We start from the raw sequence: 20,144 nt of genomic DNA, 5'->3' as shown, positions 1-20,144 counted from the left end.
AAGAGAGAAAAGAAAGTACTTTAGCAGTCAGTAGTGAGCTTCAGGAACTTGCTGGCACGCAGTGCTGTAGAAGCTGACAGTATCAGCAGGTTCAAAAGAGATTAGACAGATCCAGGGACAACAGGCCCATTAAAAACACCAGGCAGGGACATGCCCTCTGTGGTATCTGTCACATCAGGTACACAGCTGTGGGTGTCGGGGCAGTGCGAGGGGAAGGGGCTGCAGAAATCAGCCGGGCTTGCACACGCTCACCAAGCGGCATCTCTCCTCTTGCAACTGTGTGATAAACTACTGCACTGAGCCAGTTTCATGTTCTTAATCTAGAAATGTGTTTTATCTCCAACCCGCTGCATGAATATTCAGTTTCTACAGCATCCTAGATTCCTGTGAGCTGACTAATGAGCTCAAAGCAACATAATCAAACAAGAACTAGGATTCTGCTTCGTTCCTGGCTCTGATCCTTAGTCCACCGGTCCCTCGCTGTACAAGTGGTCCCATTATGCAGCTCATCACTGATCTCCTAAGCCAACACTACCTCCTTACTGTGTACTGTACTAACACAGTGGAATGCCATGTTACAGCCGTTCGTATCACAGTGCAAAATTTAAAGGAACCGAATGAACAAATCTTCCATGGGTACAGAAAAAGATGGAGATCGTGGAACTTAAATGCTAATGAAATAATGTACAAGTGAGTAACACAAAACCATCCCATCTGCAGCTCTAAGAACTGTTAAGGATAAGTCATGCATAGAGCAACAATTACGGCAATTTGAACTCTTTCAGATTTTGGAGGCTGAAAAGCAAAACTTCCTCTGCCCCTTGCTTTTCCTCTTTCCCAGCAACTTAGGAAGTAAGCCAGCATGCCAACTTTTAAGTATAAAATAAACCGAAACCGATCATTGTTTTTAAGCAATCGCCCTTGAGGCCACCCAATAATAGGTTTCTAAAGCAGTCCTACCTTTGTTTTCCAACTTGAGCTCCTCTGCTAGCAAGCTGTCTTGTCTGTTGCCAAGCACAAATGCCAGAAATGAGAGGATCAGCGCATCCAAGATTCCAATAATCGCCAGGATATATGCCCAGCGGACTGAACAAGCCCCCAGCGTGTACTTGTCTGTCTTTTCACCACACATCCGTTTTACCTCATCTGAATCCCAGCCATCAGGAAAAATCATACAACCCAGGACGAGACAGGCAGCTTGGAGAAAAAAAAGAAAAGGAGAACAATGGGATAATGAGACCAAACTTTCGTTTTGATGAGAACCTACACATTTATCATTAAAGCAACACACTTTTCCATCCTGAGCTTCAAAGCTAGCTTACTTAAAAACAAGTCACAGAATTATATGCTGTGATTAAGTATTTACTATAAAAACCTAAGATACAACAGGAATTGCACACCTTGCTTAAAAAAAAAAAAAAGTTACATCCTGAATCCCTGGCCAGTTTTTGTACCAGTGCAATCACATTTTCCTGGTGAGACTGATTTGTTTGTTGTAATATGAAAGACTCATGCAAAACAAAAGGGGAAAATGATTAATCACCTGGATATTCAAAGAAAACACCAGATTACTGTCAAATGGTCGGGTAAACAAACCAGAGAACAACAGAGAAAAAAACTACCCATCATTGCTGATAATCTAAATACTTGTAACACACGTAGGTAATAGCGAGGGTTTGGGGTTTTGTCAGTTGGCAGTACCCCTTTAACTGAAATATGTTTTATACATAAGGTTTGTACTCTTCAAAAACACAAGTAATGACATTGTTCTGCAAGGAAAAATAAGCTGTCAACTTCTGATCTGGTTTACCTGAGAAATCACCACATGACATCTCAAACACGGAAAAGCGCTGATCCTGGCAACACCAAGTAAAATGAAAAGCCTCTACCCACGTGGAAGGCTCACTGACAGCGATCACCACAGCTCAGGGTAGGGGCAGCCGACCGTGGGGGACAGAGGCAAAAGGTGGGAGTTTGGGTCCTCATCCACCAGGCTGGGTGACTGCTAAAATGCTGAACTTACTTAATTTTTAAGTAGCAGAAATTCGCTTTGACCCTCGATTCCCAGGGAAACTGCCCCACTGCGGGACGGCAGGTAGTGCCACGGGCCAACGTGGCTCTCGTGGAGGAGGCAAAATGGTGTGACAAGTTTGTTTTTTTCAAAAGCAATGTGCTTCATCAGCTGAAGCAGATGTTACCCTTGCCCACATGGGCCAGCAGTGGCTGTGATTCCCCTGCCTGGATGGTGCCAAGGTGAGGGTTGAGCATGCTCGGCTACCTATGCCTGGCCATCCACACCTCGGGTGGGACATGTGTGCTCCTGGTAAAGGAGACCTCAAGCATGGTCCTGCTGGGCTCTAGAGCATGTTCACAGCCCTTGTCCTAGCATCTTGCCAGCCTAGGTTTAGCCACAGCCTTGGGCTGGCACAGGACTTGCTTTTCAGAGACATGTCCTGTGGTCACTGGGGAGCAGCCTCCTTGAAGGTTGTTTGCCCCTCGTCCTACTGGAGTGTGTGTCTGGTGGTGGAGGGTACCATGGCAGGGATGCAGCAGCAGGGCTTCTGCCCTGAGAGGATATGATGTGTTCTGAGGTAGTGACACATCATCACAGAAACACACGAAAAAAAGAAACTCCATAAGCTGCATCTTCCCTAACATGGTCTCTCTGCACTGAGTCACTAGCTGAGAAAATCCACAGGCTGAGAAAACGAGCCAATATGCCAATCTCATAGGGCTGGATTGAATGTACTTCTGCATAGGACCTGGCTTCCCGCTGCCCTCAGGGACTGTCACCGGGCACAGCTGAAGGAGTACAGCGAAGGCAGGACTTGGACTTCGCTGGTTGCTTTCGGACAATGTCTTTCCCTGGGAAACCCCATGTGGGTTGGCCCTGCTGTGAGTGGAATGATGGACCAGGTGGTCTCCAGAGGTCCTGTCCAACTTGACCTGATTTTTGGCAGGGAGGCAGCACGTTGGTAACGGGGGACAGAGCAGCTGGGTGCTCATGGCACTTTTCCTATCTGAGCAATGGAAATAGTGCACAGGTACGCTCAACTGCAGCCCTTGGTCATGCTGATGGACCCGTTGGCTTCACTGAAGCAAATAACGTGAATGCAGCACTAGCCAGGGCAACAGCACAGGGACATCTTCAGTAGGGGAGGACAGGATATAAAAATTTAGTAAAATAAGAAAAATCTAAAAATAAAGATTATGTTGAATGGGTTCATTCCTCAGTTTTTATTGCATTTAAGAGAATCAGAAAATCCATATGCTTTCAGTACTATCTTTTCTAACTTGGAAACAAGCCTATTTCCAGCATGAGCCCCTCTTAGCATGGATGATGAGATACAATGGATCCTAAACCATCTTCTATAGGTCTTAATATTATATTGGTGCACTGTGCTCTAAATTGCAGGCATATGTGCTAATTGAAAAGAATACACTGTGGCTTTCAGCTTTTTAAATGGTTGCTGAACCAGACCTCTGTTTGAAAAACATAGTTTACACACAGAGTAGCTTGTGCAACCAACAGCTGCCGTCACTTTGGGAACTGCAACAAGTTCTTGTCTCTTCTGCACAAGCATAAGTACTGCCATTTTACATATCTCTAGTGCCCACAAGACAAAAACACACCTGCACTGAATCAATATGATGAAATACTGGAAAAGAGATGTGAAAACAGAGCTCAGAATGGTATTTTCCTTTTGACAGCTACACAATTGCTGTAGACAAAGCCATGAAAGCATGTCTGCAGAAAAGCATCCGACGTAGAATAAAACCTGCGCCTAAGGCGTTTGACACGTTCTTCCTGAGCAGTTCATTTGTGTTAAAATATAGCAGCTTATAATACTTTCAAGGACAATTAGGCTTAGAAACAAGGACAATTAGATAAGGACTGATTTACTCAGTACATGCAGGTTGGACAAACTGTAGTTTCCTATCGCCTGCCTTAACTCATTTACACAATTTCATAAGATCATATTCCAAAGATTTTAGAGACAAACTGTACAATAATTTTCTTCTTGAGCTGGTTATACACGCTTCCAGAAAGATTATTTCTTGCAGTCAACACATGAGCATTGTCCTCACAGTTGTGAGGGACTTCATGGAAACAATGCATCAAATCTACATACTTCTGGTGTTAGTGAAAATGTCCGCATTTACCCAGGTAAATGTTGAAAAATGTTTACTGCATAACAGCAACTACCAAAGCCAGTTTACTTTTATTAATCATCCTCAAATTGAAAGGAAGTTTAATGCTTAGTTAATGATCAATAGATGTGGGATTTTTCTGCTAAAGTGCAAGAATAATTAGCATATACCAACATCTCTGTGGTTTTTTATTACATAGCACTTCAGATACATGTTCTTAGTACTTCCTAAAAATAATTTAACTTTGTTCTTTTCCACCTAAGTAATTAAAAATGCGTGTCCTTATCTCAGGAACTCAGCGCACAGCTTCCCAGCTGAGTTCCTCAGATTTCCAATTAACTCATCTTTCCTGAATTCTGTCCCTGCATGCTTTGATATACTTACTTAACTTTCTGGAGTCATTCTGTTGATTGCAGTTGGACTTATCACACAGGTAAGTGGTGGCTGGACTAGATCCCTTTGCACAAAGGCAGGTATCAAAAAGAGGATATTGTCACTATCTCCTTTGCCTATACAGTTTAAATGCTTTTTACTAGATGACTGGATGACTGCTTGGTCAACATCATCAGATGCATGAATGGTACCTTACCCATAGTGGTTAACATAAGCAAGAGTCTTCACTCTCTGAAGGAATATTTTGCACTGAATACCTTTAAGAATACAGACTTGCTCAATAATATGAAACACATAATGATTCATTTATCAGCTACAACACCAGAAAGACAGGTATAAAATCCACCTACAGATCTACTTTGTATTGCTAGAAATTTTTACATTTTAATCCTTCTAAAGAGGATTAGAAGATTTTTCTCCAGAAGGAAATTACTTTCAGTTCTCTACAAATTTGAAAAATGGAAACCATTTTATGTAATTTCACTGAAACTGCTAAGAGATGATTTTATAACACAGACATGGGTCCAATATCTTTGTCTAAACTTCCGCTGTCTCTAATGGCAATGGGACTGAAATGGAAATGTAATGAAGGCTACTACTGTTTTACTACTATCCAGTTCTAATAAATTCAGAAACTTTTAGACTAGGAAAGCTTACCTATGGAATGAAAAGACATAAATCATCAGCTCCGACAGACCTTTTGATTCAAGTAAGGAAAAAGTTAAATCTATACCGGTTGAGGCAGTCTGTGTGTGGGCTGAATACACTGGGTCAGCACGATCTCCCTGAGCCTGCAGACAGCCCAGCCTGGGACCTCTGCAACTAACCAAGAGCTTTCATGAGAAGCAGTGGGAGGAAATCCATAGATGACTGATTAATGTCACTGACACCATTCAGAACTATTTGGGCGACTGTAAAACAAGAATCACAAACACATTGTTTTCCCTTTGGTTGCTTGATAAAGCTCCTGGCAGGAATAGTGCCTTCATAACAGTGGCCCTGGCCTTCCTCCGGTCCTTCCTCTAATTTTCTTACAAGTCGTCAGGTAACAAATTGTTTCTCCTACATATTAGAGTCTGGTGAAGCTTTTCAAGCTTTAAAAATATAATCAGTAAATAGCAGTTTAACATGCCTGATATACATTTATTTCTCTTCTTAAAAGCTTTTTTCTCAAATGAGCAGCTAACAGACACTGTCACATGGTTTTCCTTTAGGGCTCTGAGTGACAAGACAAATTATTCATTCTAAGAGAGGGAGTCCAGGATTTTACCTCCTGGGACAAAGGGTCCAGACATGACACTTTCAGAGATTGGAAACAGACACTGGATTGTTGCTGGCACTGACATACCTGTGACTCTGACCAAGCTAATATCATCACAGCCTGTGCTCAGTGAATGAGCTCAAATGGTGATTAGCAAGCAAGCAGTTCATGATCCCATGGTTGTGCCAAATATGGTGACAGATTAATATTATATCATTGCATGGAATGAGGTTCTATTTATAAAAAGGCTGACTGTTATACAGGAAATCGGCGCTGAGAAATTCCTGCTGGCAGGACTCCCCTCTCATCTTCATTCTTTTCCTGACAACACATCCAATTTGCTTGCATGTAGAGTATGATGATGGCAAGTTTCCTGATAAAAGAGTCAAAAAAATAGAATGGGAATTACACTGACCAGCAAGAGCCTCCAAGCCTCCATGATTCCAAAAACTGAGAGGTTCTTTGTTTTCAGAATTTTTTCTAAATGGTAATTACAAAACCAGCGATCCCTACAGTATTTCAGGAACTTGTACAGGGGAAAGAAAGAAAGAAAGAAAGAAAGAAAGAAAGAAAGAAAGAAAGAAAGAAAGAAAGAAAGAAAGAAAGAAAGAAAGAAAGAAAGAAAGAAAGAAAGAAGAAAGAAAGAAAGAAAGAAAGAAAGAAAGAAAGAAAGAAAGAAAGAAAGAGAGAAAGAAAGAAAGAAAGAAAGAAAGAAAGAAAGAAAGAAGAAAGAAAGAAAGAAAGAAAGAAAGAAAGAAAGAAAGAAGAAAGAAAGAAAGAAAGAAAGAAAGAAAGAAAGAAAGAAAGAAAGAAAGAAGAAGAAAGAAAGAAAGAAAGAAAGAAAGAAAGGGTGAGGGGAGGTGGCTGAAGACACTGGGTCAAATATAGTCCTGAGTGAACACAGAGGCTGCACATCCATGCAGCTGAGGTTGCCTTGAGCGATATGGACTGTACTAATGAGTGAGATAATAATTCTCTCTGTTTATATTTGTGTTCTGGCTTGGAGTAAATGTGAAATTTTGAAGCAAATTCCCTGATTCTCTCCCTTTACTCATTCCATTCACAGAAACAGTTCTGGTGCACGTAAACCAGATTATTTTTGGAGGAGCTTGGAAGTTCCTTTCCATAAGTTCTTCAATGCTGGATGGGAACCTTAAAATTCTGACTTAATGTGTGGGCTTCATCACAACAAAACCTGTGCCTAGGAGAAGGCTCTTGAACCATTCAGAGCTTCCTTAACACCTGAAATGGTTTTTGTGCAATACAAAGAGGAAAACGCTCCTTGTTTCAAGATTGACAGATTCAGTCTTCAGCTTTGGAGAGGTTCTTCAGAGAGGTGCCAAATGGCTCCTCAAGGAGATAACACAGACTTTCAATTTGTGCCAGAAGAGGACTGAAAGTTCCTCTGGCAGCAGGATCTGTTAGTGGTGCTCACATAGGGTTGCTAACCATGTGATTGCTGTTAGGTATGAGATAGCCAGTGAGAAAAGTGGCACGAAATTCAAGATTCAAAGGCAGAGTTCTTGGAGAACTGGAATGACAAAATCGTATCTGGACTTCTGTGCCCTGGGCTCCCATGTGGGACAAGGCGGGTGCCCTGTGGAATTACTCCAGCACACTGATGTGCCACTTTCATCTAAGTGACAAGGACAAAAGCTGGCCTTCCTAGAGAGGCCCAAAGATGCTCCCTCCCTCCCCCAAGTGAAGGAGCAAAAGTTTATGAGTTAATCTTCCTTCAGAAAGCTTCAAACAACATGTATAATGGAGACATTTGGTCCAGGAGACAAGACTAGTTCTCATTTGAAGTAAACCCTAGAACGACATATGATAAGGATGTGAGAGGCTTCAGCAGTTTAATCTATTTGTTCTCTTATTTCACATCATCTTACTTGGTAATGTTGAGGAGCCTGAACCTCTCCACAGGATTAAGAACATTCACAGGCAGAGCTAAGGAGGACAAAAAGGAGGAGAACCTCCTACTGCATTGCTGTGATAAAATTAAAGACCTGACATAATTATGGCCCCTTGACTTACTAGGGAACTGACTTTTTGATGCCAAATCTGATAAGAATATATATATATACACACATATCAAGAGATACGCGTATTTCCCATATTTATTTTAAGAAAAGGAAAAAAGATGACCAAATATTCAGTGACTGGACAGCAAAGACAAAGATAACAACATTGTGGAAAGCAGTAGTGAGGTAGGTGCTACAGTCAGGGAGAGAAGACTCACCATAATGTGGCTGAGTTCACAGATAACTGAGATATTTTGGTGCCTGCTAGTTATGCTTAGACAGCAAAATGGAAGAATTTGATCATAGAATGGTGTCTTAGTTTTAGCTGGGACAGAGTTAGCTCTTCTTTTTAGCAGCTAGAAGAGCTCCGTGTTTTGGTTTTACTCAGAGGCTCTGTCTGAGAAGAATGCTGATAGCAAGTTGATGTTTGTGGTTGGACGTGAAACTCCAAGGACTTTTCAGTGTGCCGGAGTGCAGAAGCACGGCGGGATAAGGAGGGAGCATAGTTGGGACAAGGGGGACATGATTCCCCTTGTGATTTGTGGTGGAACTTAAGATTGAGGGCCAAACTGGCCAATTAGTATTCCATACCATGCAGCGTCACGCCCAGTATAAAAGTGAGGGTCAGCCGGACAGAAGGGCTTTTGCGCTTTGGCTCTTTCGCCGCTTTTGCTCTTTTGCGCTTGCTGCGCTTTTGCTCTGTTGCCTTTTTTCTTCTCTCTCTCCCAGTACTCCCACTCTCAGAGTACTCTCTCTCTCTGCCTCTCTCTATTTCGGGGCCTCGTGTTCGTCCAGGATTGCAGCTTCGGGACGAGACGGGCTTCGCATACAAGGGGGTGGTGAGCATCTACACTGTGTATTAAATCATCTGTATTAAATTGTTCTTATCTCAACCCACGGGTTTCCTGTTTCTCCTTTAATTCTCTCCCTCATTGCTGGCGGTGGGGGAGGGGGAGTGACCGGCTGTGTGTGGGATTCAGCCTAACCCATAACAAATGGTTAGGGTTGGAAGGGAACTTTAAGATCATCCAGTTCCAACCTGCCTGCCATGGGCAGGGACACCTTCTACTAGATCTTCCAACCTGGTCTTGAACACTTCCAAGACGGGACATCTACAACTTCTCTGCGCAACCTGTTCCAGTGCCTCACCACCCTCAAAGTGAAAAATTTCTTCCCTAGTCAAAATCTACCCTCTTTCAGTTTAAAGCCATCGCCCTTTGTCCTAGCACTACAGACCCTTGTAAAAAGTGCCTCTCCAGCTTTCTTGTAGGCTCCCTTTAGATACTGGAAGACTGCTATAAGATGTCCTCGAATCCTTCTCTTCTCCACGCTGAACAACCCCAACTCTCCCAGCCTGTCTTCATAGCAGAGGTGCTCCAGCCCTTGGATCATCTTGACGGCCCTCCTCTGGACCTGCTTGAACAGCTCCATGTCCTTCTTGTGTTGGGGGCCCCAGAGCTGAACGCAGTACTGCAGGTGGGGTCTCACAAGATCAGCTGTTGCAAGATGTGAAGCTGGATAACAGAAATACGGTTGACTAACAGCCATTGCCAAAGACAAGCGCTAAAGAGCATGAGTTGTTCAGAAAGATGGAAACCGGAAAAGTGAAGTAATGTGATATGTGAGGAACGTGTTAAGCAGTAAATCTGTAGAAAAGAATAGTAAAGATTGTGCAATCTACTTCAGCGAACGTCATTTGGGTGAAGAACTGTAAAAGACATTTTACTGCGCTAAGGGGGCCTGTTTCAGACCTCAAGTGTTGGATTCATGCATGGATAGAGATTTCTTGGATATGATAGAGACAGAAATTCTGTGAGGGGTTGTATCACCATGGGAGCATTTAACTTCCAAGTTTTGATCATTAGCCACGATAATTAAACTTCGAGATTAATGCAGTTCTATGAATAATTTAGTTAGTACAACAACTACCTTAGCTTGAGCGTAAAGAGAATGTAAGAGTATCATAGATTTTTATGAGTGTGTGGCAGGTGACTCACAAGGTGCATCCCAATGACTCCTTGCAAAAGGCCGCAACTTCTGGTGTTCCAACCATGGTCATAAGCAATAGGTATTTATAGTGCCTTGTCCAGAAAAAATATGGAAGCCGAAGACTATTAATGGATGCAAGCCTAATCACCATGTGGGCAAAAAAATCCCTAGAAATGTCATGACAAAGAATTGCTAACAGCTATAGCTGAGGCGGATGACTAACTGACGAAGAGCGGGTAAACTGAAATTATATACGACAAGAGATAAAAATACTTCCTTACAAAGAAGCAGGTATGGGAGGTGGTATAGCTAGAAACTCACAGGAAGGTATGTGTCAGAAGTTACATTTACACTGCTTGTCTCCTGTGGTGTCCACTGGCCCTGCGATCTAATAGATCTTTCTTCTGATTTTTCTGTTTAAAGTGTCTAAAATAACATGAAAACTGTGTCACAACCCACAGGAGTTTTTCTAACATGTCTTTGTACCACAGAATGTGTGTTACGAGCTCTGTGTGTCAGCTGAAGGTCCCTGCCCAGAGCTCACAGGAATGACAAAGGTGCTGCAAATGCACGTGCTCAGAGGGCCACAACCTGGGAGGGAACTGGCACGAAGGCAGGTTGTTTGACGATGTGGGGACATCTTGCACGCCAGGGCCTTCTGAAAAAGAACTGTGTAAGTAAGGAAGGAACCACTTGCTTATATTGCATCTTTGTTTTTTGTCAGATCACAGACATCTAATGCAATTTTGGCTTAGCTTTACTTGGTAACAAAACTTAATACTGAAAATGTTTGTTTTGAATGCTGTCACAGAGGAGTGTTACAGCTTTCTAATTTGATGTTAACTTCTCTTTGTAGAACCTGGTCTTTAGCCAAACCATATCAAATGATAGCATACTGAAATGTACTAGATTTAAATAATGAATAAACTCAATATAAATACAGTGTAGGCTACAGCAGACAGACTGGAGTACAGGTGCTATTATGAATGGCATAGGCTAGATATCGCTTGAGATTTATACAGCTGACGTTTCATCACAAGTTCCTTATCCAAGTAGTGAAGCTATTTTAAACATGGGTTTCATAAAGAGAAGGAAGAGCTGAAAATAATCTTATCTTCAGTGACAATGAGTCAATTCAGTTTAAATAAAATGAGAATATGAATAAAAATGATCCTGAAACTGAGTTTGAAAAATGCATATTTCAGAGGGACGAACTTTGACAAACCAAAGAAACTAGCTAACAAGTTAACTAGACTGAAGAAGTCCATACTTAATTGTGAGGAATGCCTTGAATTTCTTTCAAATATGTATATTTTCTGAAGTATCTTAACAAGATGAGTAAAATTCCAGGGGCACTTTCAACTCTGTCTGAATGAGTAGCAAACTGTGTTTCCTTCTACCCTCATTGCCTATCCCTCCAAAAAGCCTTGGAAAAAGGAAAGAAGATGTGAGCAGAGACCCTAGAAATGCTAGGAAAAGGGATTAATTAGCAAAGAATGACACATTCTGGAGATTAGATAATGCGGGTCTAAAAGTCAGCTTGCCAAAACTCAAGTTCTGCTAAATCTTCCAAGAGAAATTAAAACAAAAAGTCAAATAATCTTCAATTAGGTTAACAAAGAAAGAAGAAGAAAGCAGATATGGAGTGATACTGGGGTAGGACTTAATCCTTTGCCTCATTTTTCAATGAGGAGGACAACAGAGAACAAGAGGATGATGCCCTTATAGCTGGGCATAAGCATTTGGAAATGGGAACTCCTGCCTCCAAGCCCCTAGCAAACCTAAAATGATCCTAATGTGCTCAAGCTGGAGGAATGGACTCTCCAACCACAAATACTGAAATAACCAACACATTGAATTGCAAAGCTGGTAGGAAGGTTTTTAAAACAAATTCATTGTTAAGATACTGGAGAACAGCATATGTGCTACCTAATTTTTAGAAAAAATAAAACAAAACAGAGAATTGAAAAGTAATTGGAGCAAACACTCATCCATCAGTTTGACCTCAGTTCTTTGAACAATTATTGAAGGAAAGAATAATTAAAGACATGGAAAGAAATACAACGTTGGGTGACATTAGCACGGTTCTATCTGACAGCTGGGAAGCAGTGACTTTATGAAAGAAAGCTACGTAAAACTCCCTTCAGAAAGCATTTGATACGTGTCATATAGAGACATGGAGAATAGAGAGATTCGCATGAGAATTTAACGTGCATATGCTACATGTCAGGGGGACCTGACATGTCTGGCTTGAAGGGAAAGTCCCATGCTGTTGTGAAGATACCTTGGGGAACTCAAGAATTAGTCTGGATATCAATCATTTAGTGTTTTCATTTGAAGCTTTGGCAAGTTTTCATTAAAACCTTTTTTTAGAGGTTTGATAGTAAAATCTACAGATGGGAGGCACCATCAATGCGGAAGACTAATGGGACAAATGGTAAAGAAGAGAAAACATAAGACTATGTTAATCAGCCCTTGGAGGACCATGAGTCAGCAGTAAAATGCACCCATGAAAAAGGTAAGCATGAGCATTGGCAGTACCAGGGAAAGTTTTTCAGCATAATCTAAGTACTAAAGTCATCCAGCCGGTGCTGGTGGTTTCTAATCTTTAGAATGATATTTGGAACAGTTAATAAGAGAAAGATTATTTTAAGATGTAATATAGTACTTTAGGGAAGGTATTGCATGATGCTGTAACTGCCCATGATAAGGGGACTAGATTTGATGATTTAGTAGGTTTTTTCCAGGCCTATGTTCTTATGAGGCTGAGAGATAAACATCTTTGAAATTAATAAAGAAAGGCATCTAAGGGGAATAGCAGCCAAAGAATTAGGAACTAGATGGAACTACAGAGAGTTAAGATCAAAAATAGTGTTGTCTATATGTGCTGGGAATCAAACCGAGAAGAAAATCTAGCAGAATAAATGGGGATAAGAGGCAAAGAGGGAGCTTACTATTGGGCTCTCTCACTGTGGTCTTTATAGAAATTTGCCCTTTCCCTTCTTTATTAAGGTTTGAAAATGTGATGGTGAAGAAAGAGGAGAGCATAAAGTGATTTCTTTTTTTGCCAGTCCTCATCCAAGCTGTCCTGACTTCCCTGCCAAACATCAAGCACCTACAACAGCTGGTTTTGTACTTGGGAAGTGCATGCCTCCCCCTTGTTTCCAAAGCTACTGCAATTGCAAGAAAAAATAAACATGTTGGTGAGTGGGGAAGTCCGGGACTCCATGAACCACCATTTTCAGGATAGACATGGCAAAGTTCTGTAGGCTTCCGAGGTGGAAGCAAGATGCAGAAGAAAGAGAGATTCATACAAAAAGGGAATTTCTACAACTAAGTCTATAGTAGAGTCCATAATAAATACCACTGTTTCAGTCTTTTGCTCCTGATAACTAACAATTTCGCAGCCAGTAAGTACTCACTTGCAAAAGAAGAGGTGAAAACCTCTAAAAAAAAAGTAGTGCTGCCTAGAAAACAGACCTGCATGCCTTATGGTGCTGGTGCACTGAAGAATTTTATGATTACTCTGTATAAACACAAGAGAATGGATCCCAGAGAGAAGGAAGAGCTATTTAAGGGGAAGGGCAGTCTTGGCACCTGAACAAATGGATATAAACCATCCAGGAGTACATTTGGGCTGTAAAGTAGAAGCAAGTTTTGAGTTGTTGGGGGAGAGGTTCTGGCACAAACTCAGGAGCTGTAGCCAGGCTGAAAAGCTGTCCAAGTTGATGCTGTTAAATAGTTATTAAAGATGGAGTTCGATCAGTGTACTAAAAAATGACTAGGATGTGTTTCTCTTTGAGGCTAAATTCAACTACTTTGGGCCTTTAAGATAACTGCAAGAACTTAAAGGTCTTACACCATGTATCTTCAGAATCAGAAACTCGGGATCGTCACTTTTCTCAGCAAATGAGCTTCACCGTAGCTGCAGAGCTGGACACAAGGACAACACAAACAGCACCCGTTCAAGTCTTAGGTCAGGAGCAGCACCGAAGGCAAACTCCAGGCTGGAACACTATGGCTGTTTTGCTGAAAATCTTCAGATTTATATTCCTTTGACCATAAATGTAGCAAAACTCTCTACCTCGATAAACCCTGCCCTGCATTGTAGTCAGCAAAGCCGCCTCTTGCTGTTTTTCATCCTTGCAGTTACACTCTGTGAAACCAGTTCAGCTTACACCACGTAGCCATTAAGTTCACAACCAGCAAGGCTTCCCTACGCTGTTACTGATCCCCAACCACACTACTGCAGCCCCTGACTGCCGGGTACGTGCCATGGAGCACACTAACAGCAACAGCACATTAGTAACGCATTAAAGAATCAGCCCCCACAGACTACTGCTTCAGAGAAACATTAGGTATGACGTCCTGGTTGTGTTCAGAGTTTCATTTACATGAGCGCTTGAGGGTATTTGACAGTCATGATTGGAAACGATTGGAAAATGGGTTAACTCATGCATCCAGTACAACAAAAAGTATGGGTCAGTGGTCAACAACTGAGTGAGCGATTTCAAAATAGCCACCAAGAATTCAACCAATTATTACCTGACCTCTGCTTTGCTGGCTGTCGTGCCATGAAAGGAACATGAACGACAAAAACACTTGCAAAAGGAAATGATATAAAAGAAGAGAGAAGGGGAAAAAGTTTTCTTAAATATTCTGAGCCTCTTCTCCATCCTTGCAGGCCCTGCCCCCAGTGCTGGTGCAGAATGCTGACTCAGTGCACTGGTGGCAGATGAGGAAACATCTGCAGTACAAACAGCTGCTGGGAAGATGCCTGTGCCTGCTCTTGGTCACTGGCCAGCTGGAGAAATCTTTCCTACAGAAGCTGATTGAGAGATTCAAGAAGTTGTCTGGCAGTGGATAAGATAAATAGCCACCGGCAGGACTTCTCTGCTGTAAGCTGAGATGCAGGTTCATGGTCACTGCCATGTTCTCTGCCAAAGCATGGCTACGATTCCCAGAATATAATGCATCACGATAAAAAAACCCGTGATTTAATGTTGAAATGAGAAGTGGTTTAAGATCTACAATTTATAGCCATTCAGCCTGTTTGTGGGCATGACAGTCACATTCCCTTTGCCCTCTGTTGGAGCTTTGTGTTCCCCATGTATTTTAGTGGAGAAAAGTGAAGTTTCAGAGGAAGTGACTGAAGTCAAGTAGAAAGATGACGTGATGGACGAGGAAACATTCTGTTATGAGCAAGGAAAAAAGAAGTAATTGAGCACACTGGGGGAGAAAGAGGAAGGCTCTTGTCCCTCCTGTCTTTTGTAAAGCATTAATGTTTCGCTGGAAATCACCTGCAGTTGACTAAATGCCATGTTTTCCTTGATCCTCAGCTCTGGGGTCCCCAAATAAGAAAGACATGGAGCTGTTGGAGTGGATCCAGAGGAGGGTAATGAAGATGATACAAGGGCTGCAGCACCTCTCCTGTGAAGACAGACTGAGAGAGCTGGGGTTGTTCAGCCTGGAGAAGGGAAGGCTCCAGGGTGATCTTATTGCAGCCTTCCAGTACTTAAAGGGGGCCTACAGAAAAGCTGGAGAGGGACTTTTTACAAGGGCATGTTGTGATAGGACAAGGGGTAATGGCTTTGAACTGAAAGAGGGGAGATTTATATTCAATATAAGGAAGAAATTTTTTGCAGTGAGGGTGGTGAGGCACTGGAACAGGTTACCCAGAGGAGTAGTGGCTGCCCAATCCCCGGAAGTGTTCAAGGCCAGGTTGGATGAGGCTTTAAGCAACCTAGTCTAGTGGAAGGTGTCCCTGCCTGTGGTAGAGGGGTTGGAACTAGATGATCTTTAAGGTCCCTTCCAACCCAAACCATTCTACGATTCTATGACAAGCAGGAACTGTACTCACCCTCTAGCAGACATTGACTCATCCTCCAAGTATTAAAATCTGTTCAGGATTCACCAGTTTCCTCAGGGCTGGAGATCCCTCAGTGTGCTCTGCCAGAGGGCTCCAGATAGTTCTGTATGGGAAGATCTAGCTCCAGACGGGTTTCATTCTCCTTTTTAAAATCAGCAGCCTTTCCAAAGCCAGCCTGCACCCTGCTCCCCATCTCCTCTGAACAATGGGACACACGCTTGTACCTCAGAGTGGTTTGTGGGATAGGAAAAGAGTGAGACAGGGTCTGAAGCACCTTTATGCTGCAGGCAAATGGAAGCAGGTAATGCAAAGCTAAAAGCCTGTCGAGGGGAGGACCCTAATATGCGGAGGAGATGGGCAGTTGGGAGGCAGCAATATGGGGCCATCTCCTCTGAAAGGAGAGAGTTGGAAGCAGAAGGAGACAGCCTTGTTCTTGAGCTGGAAATGTTAAGGTTTAACTAAAGTCATTACAATCATTTAAATCTGATTTCCAAAGCAGCACTAGCCGATATTGCAAATGGACTGGCACAGAGGCAGGACGAGTGCTGAACAGATGATAAAGGCATCGACTTTTGTATAGGTCCTTTCAATGCCCCTGAGGCGTATGCGTACATCTTTATGCCTGCACAGCTTGTCATGTGCTATTCTTCACTTATCTCTGCTATAGCTCTTCCTGATCTCCTAACAGCTTTGCTCGGAAGAAAAGAGAAATGGACAATAGGCCCCAAGACCGCTCGGCTGCATTGCTTCTTCATTAAAGTTGACATTTGGCAGTGAGACTTTGCTGCCTTTCAGGAGCTGATGTCTCATTGAAGCTAACAGCAGCGGAGATATCGGGGCAGCAATGTCTCTTCCAGTGAGCATCTGAGCTTTGGATGGTGGGAGGGAGCCCTGGAGAATGAGACCAGTAACACTGGTGATGTTTTGCTCTTTTGCATTTTTCCTGTTAAAGGGAAGATTACTCTTTTACCTAGGGCCAAGCCTATGAGATGGCTGAGCCTCCTAAACTCATTGCTTTCAACATGCCAGAGTTGAGAAAATTTTAAATATTTGAAAAAATGTGGAAGAAATCTGCATGAATTTTGTCAATATCTTATTATATCTACATTGGCAAGCACATCTCGTCTTCCCTATTTTGCTCAGCATAACTGCAACAGTCCTTGCCTCAGTGCTTTGGTAATCCTGATTGCCTTACCAGTTCCTATCTGTAAGGGTTAATTTTGGAATTTCTTTTTCACTTCTACAGAATTATATTTCTGTGCCTTTATTTTTTTAGTCTTGCTGGTTAACTCCAAGAATTGCACTATACAGCAAAGTTTACCAGTGTAGTTGTCAGCAAATCCTTGATGCATGCACACGCAATTTCAAGTCCTGTCTAGGTTTATGATATCAAGTTGTAATACCTTTTTGAACATTTTTGTAAGTCCAGTACGTGTACTGTTCTAGTCCTGCGATGCCTCAGGTAAACTAATCCTTAGTACTTCCAACACAGCAAACAACTACTCTGGTGCTGATTTTCAGCACTGATGCCCAGAAGTCACAGAAAGTAGGTGTCCCTCCATACAAAATTTCTGGCAGTCCTATTAACATAACACTGCTGGTGATTTCTGTCTTAGAAATTAAAATGTCTGTTCAGACGTTGAAAGGACTGGACTAAAGTAAGGCAAAGCAGTAACGCAAGGGAAAATTTGACGGTCTCACCAAAACCAATGAGACTGACACAGGCTGTTGGAAAAGCTGGGTACCTGCAAAGTTAGATATGAAGCTTCAGGGCTTGCTAGGTAACCTCTGAAACCCCCAAAGTGCATGGTACCCACCAGCTCATTAAGAAGGATGAACCTGGAAATGTGATGTTTCCAAAGGGAGTAGGAGGACTCTAACCCAAGTGGATCCAGAGATGCAGTCAGAGGAAAGAGGGTATTAGCTCGGATTGTAATAACTGTGTCTTCTTTCAAAAATGTTCGTAGGTCTTGGACCCCCATGTCCTTTTTACAGTACTCTCTTTATAAATAAATAATGGCTGAAAACATGCATAATAGAATTATTTTCTGAAATAATTGGTTTAGTTTAACTCTGCTGGTGGGCACAAGCAAAAAAGAGAAGAAATTCCACAAGCAACTTGAAATGTTCTTGAATGCATCAATCAACGAGTGTTTCTATCACTACATTGCAAGCAGTTGAAACATACACAGTATAAGACATATTTGAACATTCAAATAAATATACAGAAAATACAATGTCTGCCTGGCGAACAATCCAGTATCTTGTCATTCGGACTACTTGATTTGTATAAATAAATGTTTAGAGGAAACAGAAACTTCAAGACCTCAGCCCATCAGAATTACCACCACCTATAGTAAGTTAGCAATCCTTAACGCATTATTCCTACCTCTGTTACCTATGAATTCATTTCTCAGTCTCACAGGACTATTTGCATTGGAAAATGGTACTAAGAAGTGATGAGGCTGAGAGCTTCTGACCTATTCCAAACAAGTGTATTGAAAGAAAATCCAATTTACTTCAGAGTTCATGACAGTTTCTTTGGAAAAATTTAGTTTGGGGAGGCACCTTCTTCAATCTGCTGACAGACACCCTAACCATGATGATGAAGGCATGGACATACGGAAAACAGGTTCTATGATTCTCTCAAAAAGTCCAAGTTCAGATTCTGAAGGAGAGAGGTTGGAGTGATTGGTCCAGGGGAAAAACAGAGGGACTCCAGAAATTCACAGGAAAATCCACCAAGAGGCTATGGAACTTCTAAGATATCAAATACAGGGACTGTAAAATCAAACTTCCTTAAAACCTGTTCAGTAGCAGTCATTCTGCATGGACTCTGTCTATTTGGGATTGAAGACACAATACCATGTCACAATTTGCCTCTCAGTAAGCGAGAGAAAACTAAAGATTGCAGAGATAACCTGCAATTCGTGCAGGAATAGCAGCCAACATTTTGCTCTTTTAATTTTCATAGTTTAAAATATTGTATAATGCTTGTCCTTGAAAACTGGCACTTGACATCTCAAGGTCCCTGAATAAGTCCATCAGGTTCATAAAAATATGCTAACTTTGCTTCCAATACCCAGGTAAGGAAAGTATGGTCTCTCCAGGAATAGCACAATTTAACTTGAAGTGTATGGAGAGGGCTACTGGTGAGGCTCAGCCTGTCTACTATGAGAATAATGTTTCCCATCTTGGTTCATGAGTACAACACAAAGACACAACCATATAGCCTTAATAATACAAATATTTGATTCACATCTATTGAAATATGACCTGCTCAATATGTTTTCAGCCTAATGAGAATCACATTTAGCTCAGATCCATGCAACTGCTCAGACAACAGTAAACTTTATTCTTAGTCAAATCTGAAAGGCAGACTGAGCCACAGATGGAAAGAGCATCTTGGGCTCCTTGGAGCACAACTGGTACTGCTATCCCTCGCTCTGACCATGTTGCTCTGAAGAAACATTCTTATTTGCAATGCTGCCTTTTTAAAAATGAATCTCTCCAGACCTATGTTAGTGCCTACATAACATCCATAGTGGTTCACAAACACATCCACCAACATGAGTGTCGTGGGTTAGGCTGAGTCCGTCAACCAAACCCACGCAGCTCTCCCAGTCCAGTAAAATGGAGAGGAGAGAAAAAATGTAATAAAAGAGCTGAGGATCGAGACAGGAACAGAGGAGCACCCACCAACCACGGTCCCGGGCAAAAGAGGCTTTTTCTTAATGCAAAACTATTTATTAACAGCTACCTAGAAAGAGAAAAGCACACAAAAACGGTTACTTAAGAGAATAACGAGAAAACAAGGCCAGGTCTTAAAACCAACACCACTCCCCCCCACCTTTGCCTCTTCTTCCCAGCTCTACCTCCTCCCCCCAGCGGCGCAGGGGGGCAGGGAATGGGGGAGTGCAGGTCAGTTCATTCCAAGTTGTTACTGCCGCTTCTCTTAAAGGAAAAGGAGTCCTTACACCATTGTCCCTTGCTCCAGCGGATCCCCTACTCACGGCGAAGGCGTGAATCCTGCCCGCTGGGGGGCAAATCCTTACCCCATCGGATTTGCCCCAAGTGCGGGCTTTACCAGTCCTGGGCTTTTAAGGAGCTGCAGCCACTCGCTCTGGCGTGGGTCATCAACAAACTTTAAATGTGCTCCGGCGTGGGTCGTCATGTCGACCTTAAATGCGTCTCCGTACAGACTCTGAATGCGTAAAATGCGTAAAATGCGTAAAAGTGTCTCTACCTGTGCCCATGATTCACAATAGTCTCAGGCTTAGGCATCTCTTTCCAACGTGGGTCATCCACTGGTTGCGAGTGGGTTTTCTGCTTGCTCCACCGAGGACTGTTTGTTAGAAGGGGCCGCTCACAAGGGGGACTCAGCCGCGGCACACGTTGTTCCGTTCCATCTTCACTGACCTCTTAGCTGTGTGGCCGTTTCTCTTAGGTTTCAGTCCTG

At 42.4% G+C, this 20,144-nt stretch overlaps 1 protein-coding gene across 1 annotated transcript in view; it reads right to left on the bottom strand.

Annotated features, from left to right (window-relative positions):
- Positions 1–907: 907 nt before the first annotated feature.
- Positions 908–20,144, bottom strand: part of LHFPL3 (LHFPL tetraspan subfamily member 3) — a 189,970-nt gene continuing 170,733 nt past the window's right edge. Inside the window, exon 2 of the mRNA XM_086609862.1 lies at positions 908–1,197. Coding sequence (XP_086465988.1) covers positions 908–1,197 — 290 coding nt within the window. The remainder of the gene's footprint in view (positions 1,198–20,144) is intronic.

The sequence above is a fragment of the Tauraco erythrolophus genome, chromosome 4 (genome assembly GCF_009769465.1).
Source record: "Tauraco erythrolophus isolate bTauEry1 chromosome 4, bTauEry1.pri, whole genome shotgun sequence".
Lineage (NCBI taxonomy): Eukaryota > Metazoa > Chordata > Aves > Musophagiformes > Musophagidae > Tauraco > Tauraco erythrolophus.
This window is presented reverse-complemented; position numbering and strand designations above follow the sequence as displayed.